Genomic DNA, 16,906 nt, shown 5'->3' on the forward strand with positions numbered 1-16,906 from the left:
TGTTGAGTAAGAGCAGTTGCTGCCAGGGAAAATGTTGGGGAAATAATTGGGACATCACGTGGCCTTAATGTGAATTACATATGATTTACTATGATAATTTATAGGAACCCTTAATTTAATTATACATATTCTATTTTACCCGAAGTGATTCGATGAATTGTTAATCACACACTAACCACGTTTCCATCCACAGTTTTTACCCCAGTAAAGTGATATTGTAATTCTTTTAAAGTCACGACAACTCTGTGATGGAAACAGGAAGTGTCGGTGTAATGTTAAAAAAAAATGTAGATAGGTATTTGTTCGTTTGACACAGTGGGATCTTTTTGTGTCAGTAAAATGTATTATGTGGGATATGGCGGTGGAAACGCCTTTATGCGCAAATATTGACATGATAACCATCATATCGAAGTACATTTAGTCACGCAATGATATGGTGTGTAGTTCTGCCACCACGACTCGGGAAACCATGCCGTTTATTAGGCTACAGATGAAATAAATAATTATGAACTTCACAGGATGGTGAAAGTGCACGGTGATGAGCTTGATGCTGCTTTCCAATAAATAGGCCTACCGAGGGTCTTATTCTGTTGACATGATGATCGATGTTTAGCTGCCGTTTGACAAATACAAATATTATCGCTTTTATCCATAATAATATCATCATGTAAACTAGACGAATCGCAAAGCCTATCCGCACTGTATCTGGGAGCTGTTGGCTAGAGCGCAGGTGCCAAGACCGGAGTAGGCACATTTACTATTTAATTAAGACGTTTTTGTGACAAAACTATCATTATAGTTGAAAAAGTGATGTAAACATATTGAACGTTTGATTTTTATTCGGTACGTGAACATTTAAGCGAATAAGTCCATTTTGTGTGTATTACGTCATCACGCATTTATTTATTTTTTGCAACAACTCCATTTGATGGAAACACCACTGGTGGGAAAATGCGCATATTTCCTTTATGCGGATTCTAGAATATTCGCATGAAAAGCTGTCGCCAATTGGATGGAAACCTAGGTTGTGTATGCATTTACTTCCCAAGCAACGTCCGATTTATTTGACTCCTCGACTTTAGAAGGTCGTAGCTTAGCTCAGTTTTTGATCGGTATTATCAATCGCAAACTGTATCTCTCAAATCAAGCAAGGTCCCTAGATTGGGAACCCCTGATGTATGGTGTCATATGCAACATAGCAAACTTTCCCCATGTATGGCTATTCTTTACTGTAAGACCAATATAACATGTTTTAGGTCTATCCATAATCTTTAGGTCAGGTCAAGATAACTAATAGGGGCAGTGCTCTACAATTCTGTGTGTGTGAGAGAGAGAAATGGTACTAGGTTTTCAGTCATATATCTTGTACATACTGTAATATTGGTCATAATTTAGACTTCTTTATTGAAGACAGAGTATAATAGATTACTAGACCAGAGCAAGTATTGGCAGGTAGCCTAATATAAGGCAGCGGTATGAACACAAATTCAAACTAGGAACAATTACCACAGTAACAAAGAGTTCAGTTAACCAAAATAAACATGCAGTTTTTGTGGACAAACAAAGAAAACGTATTTTGATTGCTTTAACTGTGAATTTGGTTTTCCATCTATTCATAATACACATAATATATGATTTCCTTGTTTTATTTGGTCCACTTGAATGAGTGTGGTTGCTGAGAAAGTGGGAACCACTTCTCTACAGTTTTAACCACAAAACTCTACTTCTAACCCACCGAAGCTACCTTCAATCGCTGGCCCTGTCGACAATCAACCCTTAGCCCCTACCCCTTGGCACTTGTGTTGATCGGAAAAAATTGGACAGGTCTAAGCAAAATATTTGGCAAAAATTCCACCATGCCTCTGAGGGCACGGTGGAACTACAGCCATATTGTGCGTACCTATCCAGTTCTAACAAGGGGGTTAGAGCAGGGGTGGCCATCCCTCCTAGATAACAACTGGGTCTGCAGGCTTTTATTCCATCCTTGCTCTAACATATCTGGTTTAGCTAATTAGGCTCAACATGAGCAGCTGATTAGTAGAATGAGATGTATTCGAGCAGGGCAGAAACACCCAGGACATACTGCACACCCAGTAGCACTTCAGGACTGGGAGTAGGGGTTATTTCTGGACAGGGCCCCCACCTCTCCCCTTTCCCAAGCTTTAGGGCAGACTCCTCTCCTCCTCCTCTTTGCACTGGCTCAAAATCTCCTGCATTTTGGCTTGGATGTCTTCCACGCGCTTGGCCCACTTCTCCCGCACCTCTTCCTCATCGTCCTCCGTCACCGCTGTGTAGGCCATGAGAGCGATCAAGCCGATGTGGAACAGGTGGCCCAAGTGAGAGCACCGATGCTCCATAACCCTGCGGTCTCCGTCACAGTGCTCCAGGTACACCTTCAGCAGGGACCTTCCAAACACCGACCCGGTGCCCATGACGCCTCGGTAGTACACGTCCAGGCTCAGGTCACTCTTGTCCCTCTCATAGGCCCGCTCGAAGTTGGCCATGTGGCTCCGCGCTCCCTCTGGGTCCTTCCTCACCATCGTCACCATGGAGCTGAAGGCGGTATACTGGTGCTTGATGTACTCTTCATACTTGCCGAACGTCTCATTGACCTCGTCTACACGGATCTGCCGCAGGCACTGATGGTTTTTCGCCGAGATGCTCTGCAACTTGCCGTGTACCACCTGGAAGTCCTTGTCCAGGGCGTGCGCCTCCTCGCCCACCAGGCCTGTGCGCACCACCCCCACCAGGGAGGAGACGATGCCGAAGAGGGGGTCGATGGACGAGGCGAAGGAGGAGACCTTCTCCACACAACCCAACACCTTGGCCGCTGTCTTTCTGATTTGCCCGGCCTCAGCCATTGCTGTTAGCGTCTGTGACTCTGACAGAGAGAGCGAAAAATATAATGATGAAGAGAAAGAGAAAGCAAAAGGAGAGAGAGAGAGGGACAGTGTCAGGCTGTTGTGTGAGGGTAGTCAATGAACTGAACAGTTTCTATTTCAGTTTATCTTGTAGATGGGGTAGATCATTCAATGTTTCACAATAATCTTATTACTTTTAATGCTGCTGAAAAAATTGGGCATCTTAGTTCTCAAGTTGCATTCCACACACATTATGTCACTTTGTGTCTTTTAGCTTTATGTATCAAGCTACAGTTTTAATACTCCTGAGTAACACCTCTCACAAAGCCTCTAGTTGTGTAGTAAGTAACAAGTCACTAGGCCAGGGCAACAAGTCAATGATGACTTCGGTTGAGAAGCCAAGATTAACTGTTATATCTTATTTGAGATAGAATTAGAGACCATGTCTTTCTAAGAGAACATATCTTTCATTATCAATCTTTTCTTTTCATATTTATGGCTGTTAGCAATCAGTTGGAATCAAGTACAGTATTTCATTCAGATACAGGGCTTCTAAATTCAAACCTCACACAGGACAACATACATTTGGGTCACCTATGAAAGGGAGTGTATGTTGTCCTGTGTGTGTACACTAACTGATTTGTGTGGCTCTGCAAATCGTATACAACCCTAGTTCATAGCTTAGCTCTTACTCATCATGCCCAAGGAAAAAAAATCTGGAAGACCAGTGGGTGTGTCGCCTGGATACATTAAATACAATCATTGACCTCCTATTACACCGGCAGGATTTTCTAAAGAAAAACAAAATGATAAAGGCACATGCCAATGTACTGTACATCAATTCAGAGATCCTTTTGAGTAAATCACATTAATTTTGATCTAACTACACTCATTTCCTGTTTCTCCAACCACAAACATGTATCATGAACCACTGATTCCCTTTTGACTTCAATATAAAGTGTTATTTTTCAGATAAAATCTCAAAAGATAATACAAAGCCCTTAAGACTAAATATCTTCTGTTTACCTGAGGTCAAGCTGTTGTTATCCTTCTCTTTATACAAGCTGTCAGTATTTCCAAGCGACCATTTTCCAAGAGTCCCCCAGTCTGAGAAGCCCAGCCTACTTTCTGCCATATAAGGACAGAGGAACAAGGAAACATGACTCTTGTTTGGGCTGTGCTGATTGGATGGAGGGGGAAATGCAGCTGGCTGCTTTGTGGCTGTAAACCAAGCAGAGGCAAAGCAGGATGTCTATTGTTTTAGGCATATCAAATGCATCCACACCTTCAGTAGCAAGAGTTTTTAATAGTGCTGTGAATGTAGGGATAAGGGTAGAGGGAATCCATCAGAATATAATATATGTGTACAATTTGCAATGCAATTCTTTATTTTCTGCTCCCATAGTACGAAACCAACACACCACAACTATCTCACACACACACACACACAAAGAGTGAGAGAGAGAGAGAGAGAGAGAGAGAGAGCCCCCCTGAAGGAGTTTTGGGGGGTTAGGTGCCTTACTCAAGGGCACAATGGCAGTGGGTAGCATATGGGATATTAATGACAACAACCCTCCGGCTGCCGCCACACTCTCAGTAGCCTGCCCTATATTATGATTAGAGAGAAGATACTGTAGGTCCTAAAGTGAGCAACCCTATGAGATCACATGTTAGGAATATGTTGTAAGCCTGTATTACTCACTTTACATTAAATGTATCTTATACCTGTGTAACACTGTTATTACACTAGTAACATCTTATTGATGTTACATTGAATTTCAGTAATTTAATTTGAATTGTACAGAAATGAAATTAAGCAGTTTTTCACACAACAATCAGGGTCTCATTAAACATATTTATTTACAAAAACTGCTCAACCATTGGTATGCAATTACAAAGCAATCACTAAGTTACTATGCAACAACACTGTAGTAATTACACTGTTACTACAAAGGTATAAGAAGAGGTGCATTTCACCACTTTTTAACCTTGTATTCATTATCTCTAGCATCATACTAGTGTCTACATATGTTCTCTAGTCAAAAAGATAAGTTGAAAACATAAAGATACATAATTAGCCTTATTCATAAAGGCTCATCAAAGATTATAACAATATACATGTCTCCTTGCCCCCCTTCAAATTTTCTCATCTATATTCATTTGTTTTCATTGTCCAATGACAACAAACGTTGGCTCCATTATTTTCCTCTTCAAATATTTAAGAGTTTTATTGAAGGTAACATTGCCATTGTGATGTGAAAATAAAATTTGTTAACACTTTACTTGACACCCAGTGTCATAACACGTTATGACACGGTCATAACCATGTCATAAAATGTCATAACAGCTGAAATACCTTGACATAATCTTTTGTGATATATATTGCATTATTTTATGGATGGTTATAACACCTACATAAAAGTGTCAAAACCCACAAAACCTACCACAGAAGTTATTTTATTGCTGGTTATGACAACTACACAAGAGTGTAAAAACCCACAAAACCTACCACACAAGGCAAAACATTCCATTACATGTTAGCCTTCTTGTCAACAGTACAAGAGTAGGACGAGAGGAATTTACTCCAGACACCGGAACAGGCCCTCATCCCAGTCATTCGCAGGAGAAAGAGGCGGAAAAGATATCGCGGAAAGAGATCGGGATGCCTTGGGAGGATCTTCCGACGAGTGGCTAATCTGCCCTTTCCATCCGTACTACTAGCCAACGCACAATCGCTGGAAAATAAATTGGACGAGCTAAAAGCACGTACATCCTACTAACGGGACATTAAAAACTGTAATATCTGTATGTTTCACCGAGTCGTGGCTGAACGACGACATGATTAACATACAGCTGGCGGGTTACACACTGCATCGGCAGGATAGAACAGCAGCCTCTGCTAAGACAAGGGGTGACGGTCTATGTATATTTGTAAACAACAGCTGGTGCACGATATCTAGAGAATTCTCAAGGTTTTGCTCGCCTGAGGTAGTGTATCATGACAAGCTGTAGACCACACTATCTACCGAGAGAGTTTTCATCTGTATTTTTCGTAGCTGTCTACATACCACCACAGACTGATGCTGCCACTAAGACCACACTCAATGAGCTGTATACTGCCATAAGCAAACAGGAAAACATTCATCCAGAGGCAGCGCTCCTAGTGACCGGGGACTTTAATGCAGGGAAATCTGTTTTACCTCATTTCTATGTTAAATTGTCAACCAGAGGGGAAAAAAACTCAACCACTTTTACTCCACACACAGAGAAGCGTACAAAGCTTTCCCTCACCCTCCATATGGCAAATCTGACCATAATTCTGTCCTCCCGATTCCTGCTTACAAGCAAAAATTTAAGCAGGAAGCATCAGTGACTCGGTCAATAAAAAAGTGGTCAGATGATGCAGATGCTAAGCTACAGGACTGTTTTGCAAGCACAGACTGGAATATTTTCCGGGACTCTTCCGATGGCATTGAGGAGTACACAACATCAGTCACTGGCTTTATTAATAAGTGCATCAAGGACGTCGTCCCCACAGTGACTGTACGTACATACCCCAACCAGAAGCCATGGATTACAGGCAACATTCGCACTGAGCAAAAGGGTAGAGCTGACACTTTCAAAGAGTGGGACTCTAACCCGGAAGCTTATAAGAAATCCCGCTATGCCCTCCGACGAACCATCAAACAGGCAAAGCGTCAATACAGGACTAAGATCGAATCGTACTACACCGCCTCCGATGCTCGTCGGATGTGGCAGGGCTTGCAAACTACTACAGACTACAAAGGGAAGCACAGCCAAGAGCTGCCCAGTGACATGAGCCTACCAGACGAGCTAAATTACTTCTATGCTCGCTTCGAGGCAAGTAACACTGAAACATGCATGAGAACACCAGCTGTTCCGGATGACTGTGTGATCACACTCTCTGCAGCCGATGTGAGTAAGACCTTTAAACAGGTCAACATTCACAAGGCCGCAGGGCCAGACGGATTACCAGGATGTGTACTCTGAGTATGCGTTGACCAACTGGCAAGTGTCTTCACTGACATTTGGGCGGCAGGTAGTCTAGTGGTTAGTAACCGAAAGCTGACAAGGTAAAAATCTGTAATTCTGAACAAGGCAGTTAACCCACTGTCCCCCGGTAGGTCGTCATTGTAAACAGAATTTGTTCTTAACTGACTTGCAAGGTTAAGTAAAGGTTAAATAAAATAAATAAATAATAATAGTAATTTTTAACCTCTCCCTGTCTGAGTCTGTAATACCAACATGTTTCAAGCAGACCACCATAGTTCCTGTGCCCCAATAACCATAAGGTAACCTGCCCAAATGACTACACCATTATCCCAGAAACCCTAGACCCACTCCAATTTGCATACTGCCCCAACAGATCCACAGATGATGCAATCTCTATTGCACTCCACACTGCCCTTTCACACCTGAACAAAAGGAACACCTATGTGAAAATGCTATTCATTGACTATAGCTCAGTGTTCAACACCATAGTGCCCTCAAAGCTCATCACTAAGCTAAGCACCCCAGGACTACACACCCCCCTCGGCAACTGGATCCTGGACTTCCTGACGGGCTGCCCCCAGGTGGTAAGGGTACTTACTCCCTGTTCACTCATGACCGCACGGCCTGCCAAGACTCCAACGCCATCTTTAAGTTTGCCAATGACACAACAGTGGTAGGCCTGATCACCAACAACGACGAGACAGCATATAGGGAGGAGGTCAGAGACCTGGCTGTGTGGTGCCAGGACAACAACCTCTCCCTCAATGTGATCAAGACTAAGGAGATGATTGTGGACTACAGGAAAAGGAGGACCGAGCACACACCCATTCTCATCGACGGGGCTGCAGTGGAGCAGGTTGAGAGCTTCAAGTTCCTTGGTGTCCACAAACTAACATGGTCCAAGCACACCATGACAGTCATGAAGAGGGCACGACAAAACCTATTCCCCCTCAGGAGACTGAAAAGATTTGGCATGGGTCCTCAGATCCTCAAAAGGTTCTACAGTTGCACCATCGAGAGCATCCTGACTGGTTGCATCACTGCCTCGTACTCAGCCTATGACCGCAAGACACTACAGAGGGTAGTGTGTACAGCCCAGTACATCACTGGGACCAAGCTTCCTGCCATCCAGGACCTCTATACCAGGCGGTGTCAGATGAAGGCCCTAACAATTGTCAAAGACTCCAGCCACTCTAGTCATAGACTGTTCTCTCTGCTTCTGCACGGCAAGCGGTACCGAAGTCTAGTTCCAAGAGGCTTCTAAACAGCTTCTTCCCCCAAGCCATAAGACTACTGAACATCTAATCAAATGGCTACCCAGACTACTTGCATTGTCCCCTCTTTTACGCTGCTGTTACTCTCTGTTATTATCTATGCATAAGTCAGTTAAATAACACTACCCACATGTATATATTACCTCAATTACCTCAACTTACCGGTCCCCGGTGTTTCTTAGTTTTTCAGGTATTTTTCTTAAAACTGCATACCCCAATGCTCTGTTTCTGTTGACTGGGATGAATGCAGGAACAGATTTCAGGAGCAGGACAAGACACCCTCTTTTTGACTGATGACTGACATAAGGGCTTGTACGTGATAGGTAGGTCTATCTGGCTTATATGATTGTGATGGTCATAATGTTTCTTGACAGTGTCATAAAGTGCATTTTCTACAAGTTATTTAATGATGAAACAAACATAACTGTGGAGAATTAATTATAACAACAACAAAGGACTTAAGAAACCAACTTTTAAACAAAAGAAAACTTCTTGGTAGGGAAAAAACACTTTTCAAAAATGTGGGTTTGACACTCTTTTGTAGGTGTCATAACCAATCATAAAATAACGCAATATATGTCACAACATATATGGGTCATGACAGTGTTATGACCATATTGTGACAGGTTATGACAGCTGCTATGACATATTATGACATGGTTATGACCGTGTCATAACGTGTTGTGACGCTGTGCATCAAGTAAAGTGTTACCAAAAAGTTAATATTCACTTTATATATTTCTATTTGGCACTAAATCACAATTAATATCACACAAGCACAGCAAACATACGACAATGTGACGTTTTATGGTTACGCAGTTGCCTGGGTGGTTATGAATTACGTGTGTGTGTGTGTGTGTGTGTGTGTGTGTGTGTGTGTGTGTGTGTGTGTGTGTGAGCACGCCGAACAGTCGGTCTGAAACAACAGTGGCGTGATCGGTCAAGCGAGCGAGCGCCCCCCTCTCACACACTGATGTTGAACCCACATAGCTTTCCATGGGATCTGCTACATCAACATCCCCCATCAACATGCCCCCTCACTCGTTCACTCAGTCCGTCTCTGTCTCTCTCTTGCTCGCTGTCTTCCTTTGGCTGCAGGGTTGTCAGGCCGAAGACTCACACCTTTTGGGTTCAGGTAACAAGGGCATTGATACTGTGGTGGCTAGAATGGAGGAACTCATGTTTGGATCTGGGCTTAGAAAGGTTTAGCCTGCCATAGAAATTCCTTGTGGGGTGAACTGGGTTCACATCAAATTCATTCATTGCCTGCACTTTGCTTATATCGCTGCCAACTTTTTCATGGGTTTGCTTGCTTTTATTACGCCTACTGTACATCTGTGCTGTTTTTGAGCCACATGCAATTGCATCCTAGGTTTATATTATCTTTAAGTCTGGTTTTGAGGTTAACCATGTTTTTGAAAAGGAGGATATATTAATTTAGAGATCATCTAGGAAATTACTCTGCGGTCAACTCTGACAAAGCAAGTAATAACTGAAAATAAACTACTGTAAGTTAAAACAAATCTATAAGCACAGGTATTGAAATAGGTAACAAGTGACAAATAATTTAAACTAGCACAGTCAGCATAATAAATAAAGTTGTTATGTTTCTATTTATGCAACTTAAGTTTGACAAGAGTTAGATAATCAATAGTGTGATCTTTACCTTTTACAGAACCTTTACCTTTTGTAGTGGGAAAACTACTCTAGGTTTCACCTGTGTCCACAAGTGCATACGGTATACAGTGCCTTCAGAAAGTATTCACACCCCTTTCATTTTCCCACATTTTTTTGTGTTACAGCCTGAATTTAAAATGGATTACATTTAGATGTTGTGTTACTGATCTAAACCCTATACCATATCATTTCAAAGTGACATTTTGTTTGTAGAACATATTTAAAATTATTATAATGTTTTTTTTACGCTGAAATGTCTTGAGTCAGTACGTATTCAACCCGTTTGTTATGTCAAGCTTAAATAAGTTCAGGTGTAAAAATGTGCTGAACAAATTGCATAAGTTGCATGGACTCATTCCGTGTTCAATAATAGTGGTTAACATGATTTTGGAATGACTACCCCATTTCTGTACTCCACACATGCAATTATATGCAAGGTCCCTCAATTGAGTAGTGAATTTCATGTTCAGATCCAACCACAAAGACCAGGAAGGTTTTTCAATGCCTTGCAAAGAAGGGCACCAATTGGTAGATGGGTGAACAAAATAAAAAATAAGCACATATTGAATATCCATTTGAGCATGGTGAAGCAATTAATTAGGCTTTGGATGGTGTACCAATACACCCAGTCACTGCAAAGATTCAGGCATTCTTCTTAACTAAGTTTCTGGGGAAATTTCATGGGATTTCATCATGAGGCCAATTGTAATTTTAAAACAGCTTGAGTTTGAGAAAACCGGGGAAGGATCAACAACATAGTTACTCCACAATACTAACCTAAATGGTAGAGTGAAAAGAAGGAAGCCTGTAAAGAATAATAAAAATGTCAAAACATGCATCCTGCTAAGTAATACTGGAAAAAAAATTGCTAAGAAATTCACTTTTTTGTCCTGAATACAAAATGTTATGTTTGGGGCGGATCCAACACAACACATCACTGAGTACCACTTTTCATGTTTTAATGTGTTGTGGTGGCTGCGTCATGTTATGGGTATGCTTATCATCAGCATTGACTAGTTTGGGGGGATAAAACAAAACGGAATACATGTAGGTAGGTTCGTGTCACTGGGCAGCTCTCGGCTGTGCTTCCCTTTGTAGTCTGTAGTAGCAAAATCCAAGAAGAAAACCTAGTACAGTCTGCTTTCCAACCTTTCAGAAGGACAATAACCTAAAACCCAAGGCCAAATCTACACTGATGTACCAAATTGTTAGATACTACTGCTGTTAGATACTACTGCTGATACCAAATTGTTAGATACTACTGCTGTTAGATACTACTGCTGATACCAAATTGTTAGATACTACTGCTACTGTTGGAGCTAGGAACGCAAGCATTTAGCTACACCCGCAATAACATCTGCTAAATATGTGTATGTGACCAATAAAATTTGATTTGATGTTGCTTACCAAGACGACATTGAATGTTCATGAGTGGCCGAGTTACAGTTTTGACTTAAATTGGCTTGAAAATCTATGGAAAGACTTGAAAATGGCTGTCTAGCAATAATCAATTTGACACAGTTTGAAGAATTTAAAAAATAATAATGTGCAAATATTGTACAATCCAAGTGTGCAAAGCTCTTAGAGACTTACCCAAAAAGACTCACAACTGTAATCGCCAAAGGTACTTCTACAAAGTATTGACACAGGGATGTGAATACTTATGTAAATTACATATTTCTGTATTCCATTTACAATAGATTTGCAAACATTTCTAAAAACATGTTTTCACTTTGTCATTATGGGGTGTAGTGTGTGGGTGAGAAAAAAAACCTATTTAATCCATTTTTAATTCAGGCTGTAACACAACAAAAAGTGGAATACGTAAAGGGGTATGAATACTTTCTGAAGGCACTGTAGTTCCAAAACCACCTGACCTCCTCCCAAAAAAAGCAGAAAAACATGTATCTGTTGGCATTTGCACCTCTTACGAAAAACAAAAAAGCAACAGGCTGACAATAAGTTGCTTATGTTGATTTCAGACAATACGTTTTGTTAACATTTTCTAATAACTTTCATGAATAAGCATTCATAAACCCCTTAATAGTTGACATGCTATTGATACAATTTATTTAATAAATAATGGCATTGTTTTAAATTTAACAGAATGCTTAAATCAATTGAATCCATTCCTCAGTAGATGGAATAACTTCCCAGTTGCTTTAACCAGCAGAATATCTATTGTCAAATGAGTCTACTGCCACGGCTGAATTTCTGTAGTTCAATGCTTCCCATTGCTCCCCCTTCTGGCTATTGGGACAAACTACATAGTGTGGTATCTAAATGTATATGGAAAGGTAAGCAATCCTGGCTAAAATTAACAAACTTACAAGGGAAAGACGTACCAAACTTTAAATTGTATTTATAAATTTAAATTGTATTTCCAGGCACTAGCATTTCGTCCCATCCTAAATTGGTTTAGACATGATTCTACCGCTCCCTGGCTGAGTATAGAGAGACATATGGTGTCTCCTATTGCCCTGGAAGAGATGGTCTTCCCTGATATATCCCTTGAACAATGTAAATGTCACGGATCCCTCCGGAACTGTCATTACGCACACCTGGTCCCTATTACCATTTGATTAGTAATTGTATAAGTGTGCCCTTTGTTCACCATTGTCCTATTGATTATTGTTCCAATGTCCGTTGGTTCGTGTGAGTACCTGTGCTGTGTTGTTTTGGCTTTCGTGCCACGTGTAATGTACAGATGATTACGGGTCTCCTCCCGTGTGATAATCATTGTGCCATTGTGTATTTATTCGAGGTACTCCTCACTCTTTTGTTTGGGTCTCAACCCTATGTTTTGTATACGTGTTTGTTTGGTCTTCGTCCCTGTACCATTCCTACGCATGTCTCCTGATCCTTTATGCCGCCGTGACAGTAATCTACGCTTTGGTCCTATTATTGCTCACACAATCTCTATCTGGCGCAAAATTGAAAACAAAGGAACTGGGAATCAAAATGGCATACCCATACTCCAATATTTCAATAATGACTTGTGATCTGGAGGGCGGCCTTTTGCATCCCCCCCCTGCCAATATCATGGACAGTAATGGTTTGAGAAGATTCACAGATTTGAAGGATCCATACACATTACCAGGCAACTCCTTTTTTCAATATTTACAACTTAGATCAGCTATGCTGGCCTATGGAGTCTCTTGGGAAACCCAACTACCGAACCATCCAATGATGGTATTTATAAATGAATGATCTGGGCTCCCGAAAGGACTGATCTCTATAAACAACTTTGGGAAAGCTCATATTCTGAACTAGCCATTAAAAAAGTATGGTCGACAGATATAATTGATTCTGAACTACCCTATGACCTTAGTATCTGTATTTATCTCTATGTAACACCAAGGAAATGTTTTACGATGAAATTGTCCCCAACTGTTCACTCTGTCCCCTGAATCAGGTAGGCACATTCCTTCATATGATGTGGGAGTGCCCTGCAGTTAGTTGCTTCTGGGGCAAAGTTACAAAATGTATTTTGAAATGCATCATCGTAAATATTCAATGCTTTGCATCTATTATGTTACTTAATAATGAGAGCGCAAAAAGATATTTTGGCTTTTAGATGGCAATCACCTCACTCTCTCCCAGTTCACCAGTGGATACCGTTACTATTAGAATTATCGACAGCGAGAATGAATGGTGCTGCTAGTCAAGGAATAATGGAGGCCCGGACAAATATACCTAATTCTGTAAAATAATTATGTCAATGATCTTTTCCTGTTTATACAGAATTTATTATTACTTAAAACTATGTATTTCTTGCTTGCATTTTTCTTTTGTGTGGCAGCCCACGGGTACATTTGATATAAACTGATTATAATGGAAATGGATATTGTACCTATAACCCCCAAAATGACAAAACAATTCCTGTATCGCTGCTATTCTAAAACTGAAGCATCAAACAATTTCCCTGAGATTCATCTGCGCTTCCTTTCCTTGCCCCCAAACTTAGTCCCCATTAATATAACTGAAGAATCAGACATGGCAAGCACCAAAGGAGTCCCCAGGATGGGGAAGATGCTTATTGAGCTGATGACCCTACTGGGGTGAGTATCTTATTTCAAAGGTAGTCAGGGGTTGTTTCTCAATATTCTTGAATAGTTTGAGACTCACAGCCTTCTTTCCTTCATTAGCACTAATCTGAATGACTGGAGAGGACAGAACAATATAGAAGTAGTGTAGTGTAAGAGTGGTGTGAGAGTCAGTTATGAGTAATATAATTAGCTAGCTTTGGGATTAAGTATTGACCTTTGATCTAATTACCCACCAGGGCTGTCGGCTTGAGCAACAGTGCCATCCAAAGGCCTGACTATGACGACACTGCGGCCCCCGAGTTCCTCAACCCCTCCTGGATGGCGGACCTCCCGGACAGCCGCCCGCTGTCCGAGGTCACCATGCCTGGCACCCACAACACCATGGCCATCTACGGCGGTGCCTTGGCCGAGTGCCAGTCCTGGAGCCTGGCGTCACAGTTGCGTGCCGGTGTGCGCTTCCTGGACGTTCGTGTGCGCCATGTGCGTGGCAACCTCACCATCCACCACGGCGTGTCTTACCAGCGGGCGCACTTCGGTGACGTGCTGGAGGGCGTGGCTGACTTCCTACGTGAGTACCCCAGCGAGATGGTGCTGATGCGGCTCAAGGAGGAGTTCAGTGAGACCTTTGACATCTACGGGGCAGTGGTCAGCTACATTCACCTTTACGCCGACTGGGACCTGCTGTGGCACAGTCGGCTCATGCCAACTGTGGGACAGGCCAGAGGGAAGCTCATTGTCCTCCAGGACTTTGGCGGACCTGACCTCGGCATGCGCTACAGCTCCCTGGACATTGCAGACGACTGGAAGGTAAGGAGACGGTCATTTTGAAAACTAAATTGTGGCTAAACATTTTTGTTGAGTCTCATATGCTTGTTGTCTCCTCAGGTCCCCACCCTCCTGCATGTGGCTGAGAAATGGCAAAGTGTGCACGAACACCTGGAGACTGCCCATGTTGGCAACAAGGCCTATATCTTCCTCACCTATGGCAGCGGAGCGGGCATCTTTGCCTACCCCAACGCCATCGCCCAGCGAATCAATGCCCGCCTGTACGACTACCTGATGGCACTGATGGGGCAGAACAGGCGCTTCGGAATCATCACCATGGATTTCCCCGCCTCTCCCCTGCTTCAAATGATCATCAACTTCAACTGAGAGAGAGGTCCCTCGTCTACTAAGCCTGCTACCATACAATCAACATAGATACTCTCAAATTAAAATTGTTGAGACACTACATGATGATTGGGAGTCCATTTTGCTCATTGTATGCTTATTTTCACTATACCTTGCTACTTAAGTAAGCAGTTGTTTATTGGTGAGGTTCGTCATCGCTCTTGACTTTCCATCAAGCGGGCAAAACTGGTTGCAATGATGTCAGACTGATATATTTTCTGACGTCATGGTCAGATTGTGTACTAACTGTAAAAGGAAGTAAGACATCCTAAATTGGTTATCATCTGGTCCCCACAACCAGAAAACCAGAAAATAACATTGTTAAGATGTCCGATAGCTAATTTTGACCGCTGGCCAGGTGATCAAGGACGAGTCGCAATTCTAATTTGTGTAGCACCTCATCAAGAAAAGAACTATAGGAATTGACTATCACTATTTGAAAGGGCTAGTTCACTCCAAAATCAAAGTTTTCCAGATATGTTGGGACTTCAAAAGTTGTCTAATGTCGAGATGAATCTATGTCCCACACCATCCGTTGTGTAAATCCAGCTACAGCCCTAGTATGCCTATGGTGCCCATCTTTCTCATTCATATTGGGATTGATGCATATAGCTGGACCTACACAGCAGTAGATCTGAAAATGTCTGAAAAACTTTAATTTTGGAGTGAACATTTACTTTAAGTGTTAATGTTCAAAGAAAACTGACACATTTGGGAAGAATGCCACACCACAAAACATGAACTCAAAACAGAAAACCGTAAGGACATCTTTGAGTAATGTTCTTTCAATGTTATTGATTTCAATCCTTACATGTGGTATTGTTTAATATCTTTTGGACAGTGATGTCATTAAGATATTAACCCCTTTCAAACCCAGCAGTGTTTCAGTCACAACAATGACACAATGGCTGTATGATTGGACAGGCTATTCAAAATTGTCAATAGAAAATAAATAGCTTTAATCCACATAAAATGTATGCTTTGTTTGTGAATACAATTACTAATCAAATGGGAATTGACTGAATGGAGATTTTGAAAGAAAACAGCTGTAGAAATAATTGAACTGTGTTCAAGCAGGTGTGATGACAGCAACTTTCACACATTGAAACTTTGGCTTTTATCGTTAAGAATAAGTAAATAAATATCATCCCTAGTTTGACCAAAAACATTACTATGGCTATTTATAGATATATTCTTAATGTAGGGGTACCATGACCTGTGTCCCAAGCAGGTGCGATGCTAGTAATTTTCCCACAGTGAAACCTTTGCTTTTATCGTTATGAATCAGTAAATAAATAACAAGCCTAGTTTGACCTACAACATTACTATGCACAATATATATACAGTGCTTTCGGGAAGTATTCAGGTCCCTTGACATTTCCACATTTTGTTACGTTACAGCCTTATTCTAAAATGGATTACATTTTTTTAAATGCAATCTACACACAATACCCCATAATGACAGAGCTAAAACAGGTTTCTAGAAGTTTGTGCTCATTTATTAAATATAAAAAACAGAAATACCTTCTTTACAAGGTTGAAGGAATTGTCAGTAGAGCTCCAAGACAGGATTGTGTCGAGGTACAGATCTGGGGAAGGGTACCAAAAATGTCTGCAGCATTGAAGGTCTCCAAGAATACAGTGGCCTGAACCATTCTTAAATGGAATAAGTTTGGAACCACCAAGACTCTTCCTTGAGCTGGCCCCTGGCCAAACTAAGCAATTGGGGGAGAAGGGCCTTGGTCAGGGAGGTGACCAAGAATCCGATGGTCACTCTGACAGAGCTCTAGAGTTCCTCTGTGGAGATGCGAGAACCTTCCAGAAGGACAACTATCTCTGCAGCACTCCATCAATCAGGTCT

At 41.6% G+C, this 16,906-nt stretch overlaps 2 protein-coding genes across 2 annotated transcripts; one reads left to right on the top strand and one right to left on the bottom strand.

Moving 5' to 3' along the window:
• Window positions 1–1,375: 1,375 nt before the first annotated feature.
• On the bottom strand, window positions 1,376–4,001 carry LOC112229700 (protein rapunzel). Its single transcript, XM_024395681.1, has 2 exons — window positions 3,888–4,001; window positions 1,376–2,881 (listed from the first exon to the last, which is right to left on the bottom strand). Exons 1-2 carry the CDS (start codon window positions 3,994–3,996, stop codon window positions 2,163–2,165), a joined length of 828 nt encoding a protein of 275 aa, XP_024251449.1. The 5' UTR covers window positions 3,997–4,001; the 3' UTR covers window positions 1,376–2,162.
• A 5,053-nt stretch (window positions 4,002–9,054) lies between these two features.
• On the top strand, window positions 9,055–16,028 carry si:dkey-266f7.9 (uncharacterized protein LOC100006223 homolog). The gene is made up of 4 exons (XM_024395677.2): window positions 9,055–9,284; window positions 13,794–13,887; window positions 14,112–14,682; window positions 14,761–16,028. The coding sequence occupies exons 1-4, from the start codon at window positions 9,146–9,148 to the stop codon at window positions 15,025–15,027; spliced, it is 1,071 nt and encodes a 356-aa protein (XP_024251445.1). The 5' UTR covers window positions 9,055–9,145; the 3' UTR covers window positions 15,028–16,028.
• Window positions 16,029–16,906: the final 878 nt, after the last annotated feature.

This window comes from Oncorhynchus tshawytscha, linkage group LG31, assembly GCF_018296145.1.
Source record: "Oncorhynchus tshawytscha isolate Ot180627B linkage group LG31, Otsh_v2.0, whole genome shotgun sequence".
NCBI classification, from domain to species: Eukaryota; Metazoa; Chordata; class Actinopteri; order Salmoniformes; family Salmonidae; genus Oncorhynchus; species Oncorhynchus tshawytscha.

What these genes read in the sequence shown, in the direction of transcription:
- LOC112229700 (XM_024395681.1), bottom strand. Translation starts at nt 3,996, where the DNA reads ATGGCAGAAAGTAGGCTGGGCTTCTCAGACTGGGGGACTCTTGGAAAA. An exon ending in TAACAACAGCTTGACCTCAG is followed by an intron (nt 2,882 to 3,887) that starts GTAAACAGAAGA and finishes TCTCTCTGTCAG; the next exon opens with AGTCACAGACGCTAACAGCA.
- si:dkey-266f7.9 (XM_024395677.2), top strand. Translation starts at nt 9,146, where the DNA reads ATGGGATCTGCTACATCAACATCCCCCATCAACATGCCCCCTCACTCG. An exon ending in GAGCTGATGACCCTACTGGG is followed by an intron (nt 13,888 to 14,111) that starts GTGAGTATCTTA and finishes ATTACCCACCAG; the next exon opens with GGCTGTCGGCTTGAGCAACA. An exon ending in ACATTGCAGACGACTGGAAG is followed by an intron (nt 14,683 to 14,760) that starts GTAAGGAGACGG and finishes TTGTCTCCTCAG; the next exon opens with GTCCCCACCCTCCTGCATGT.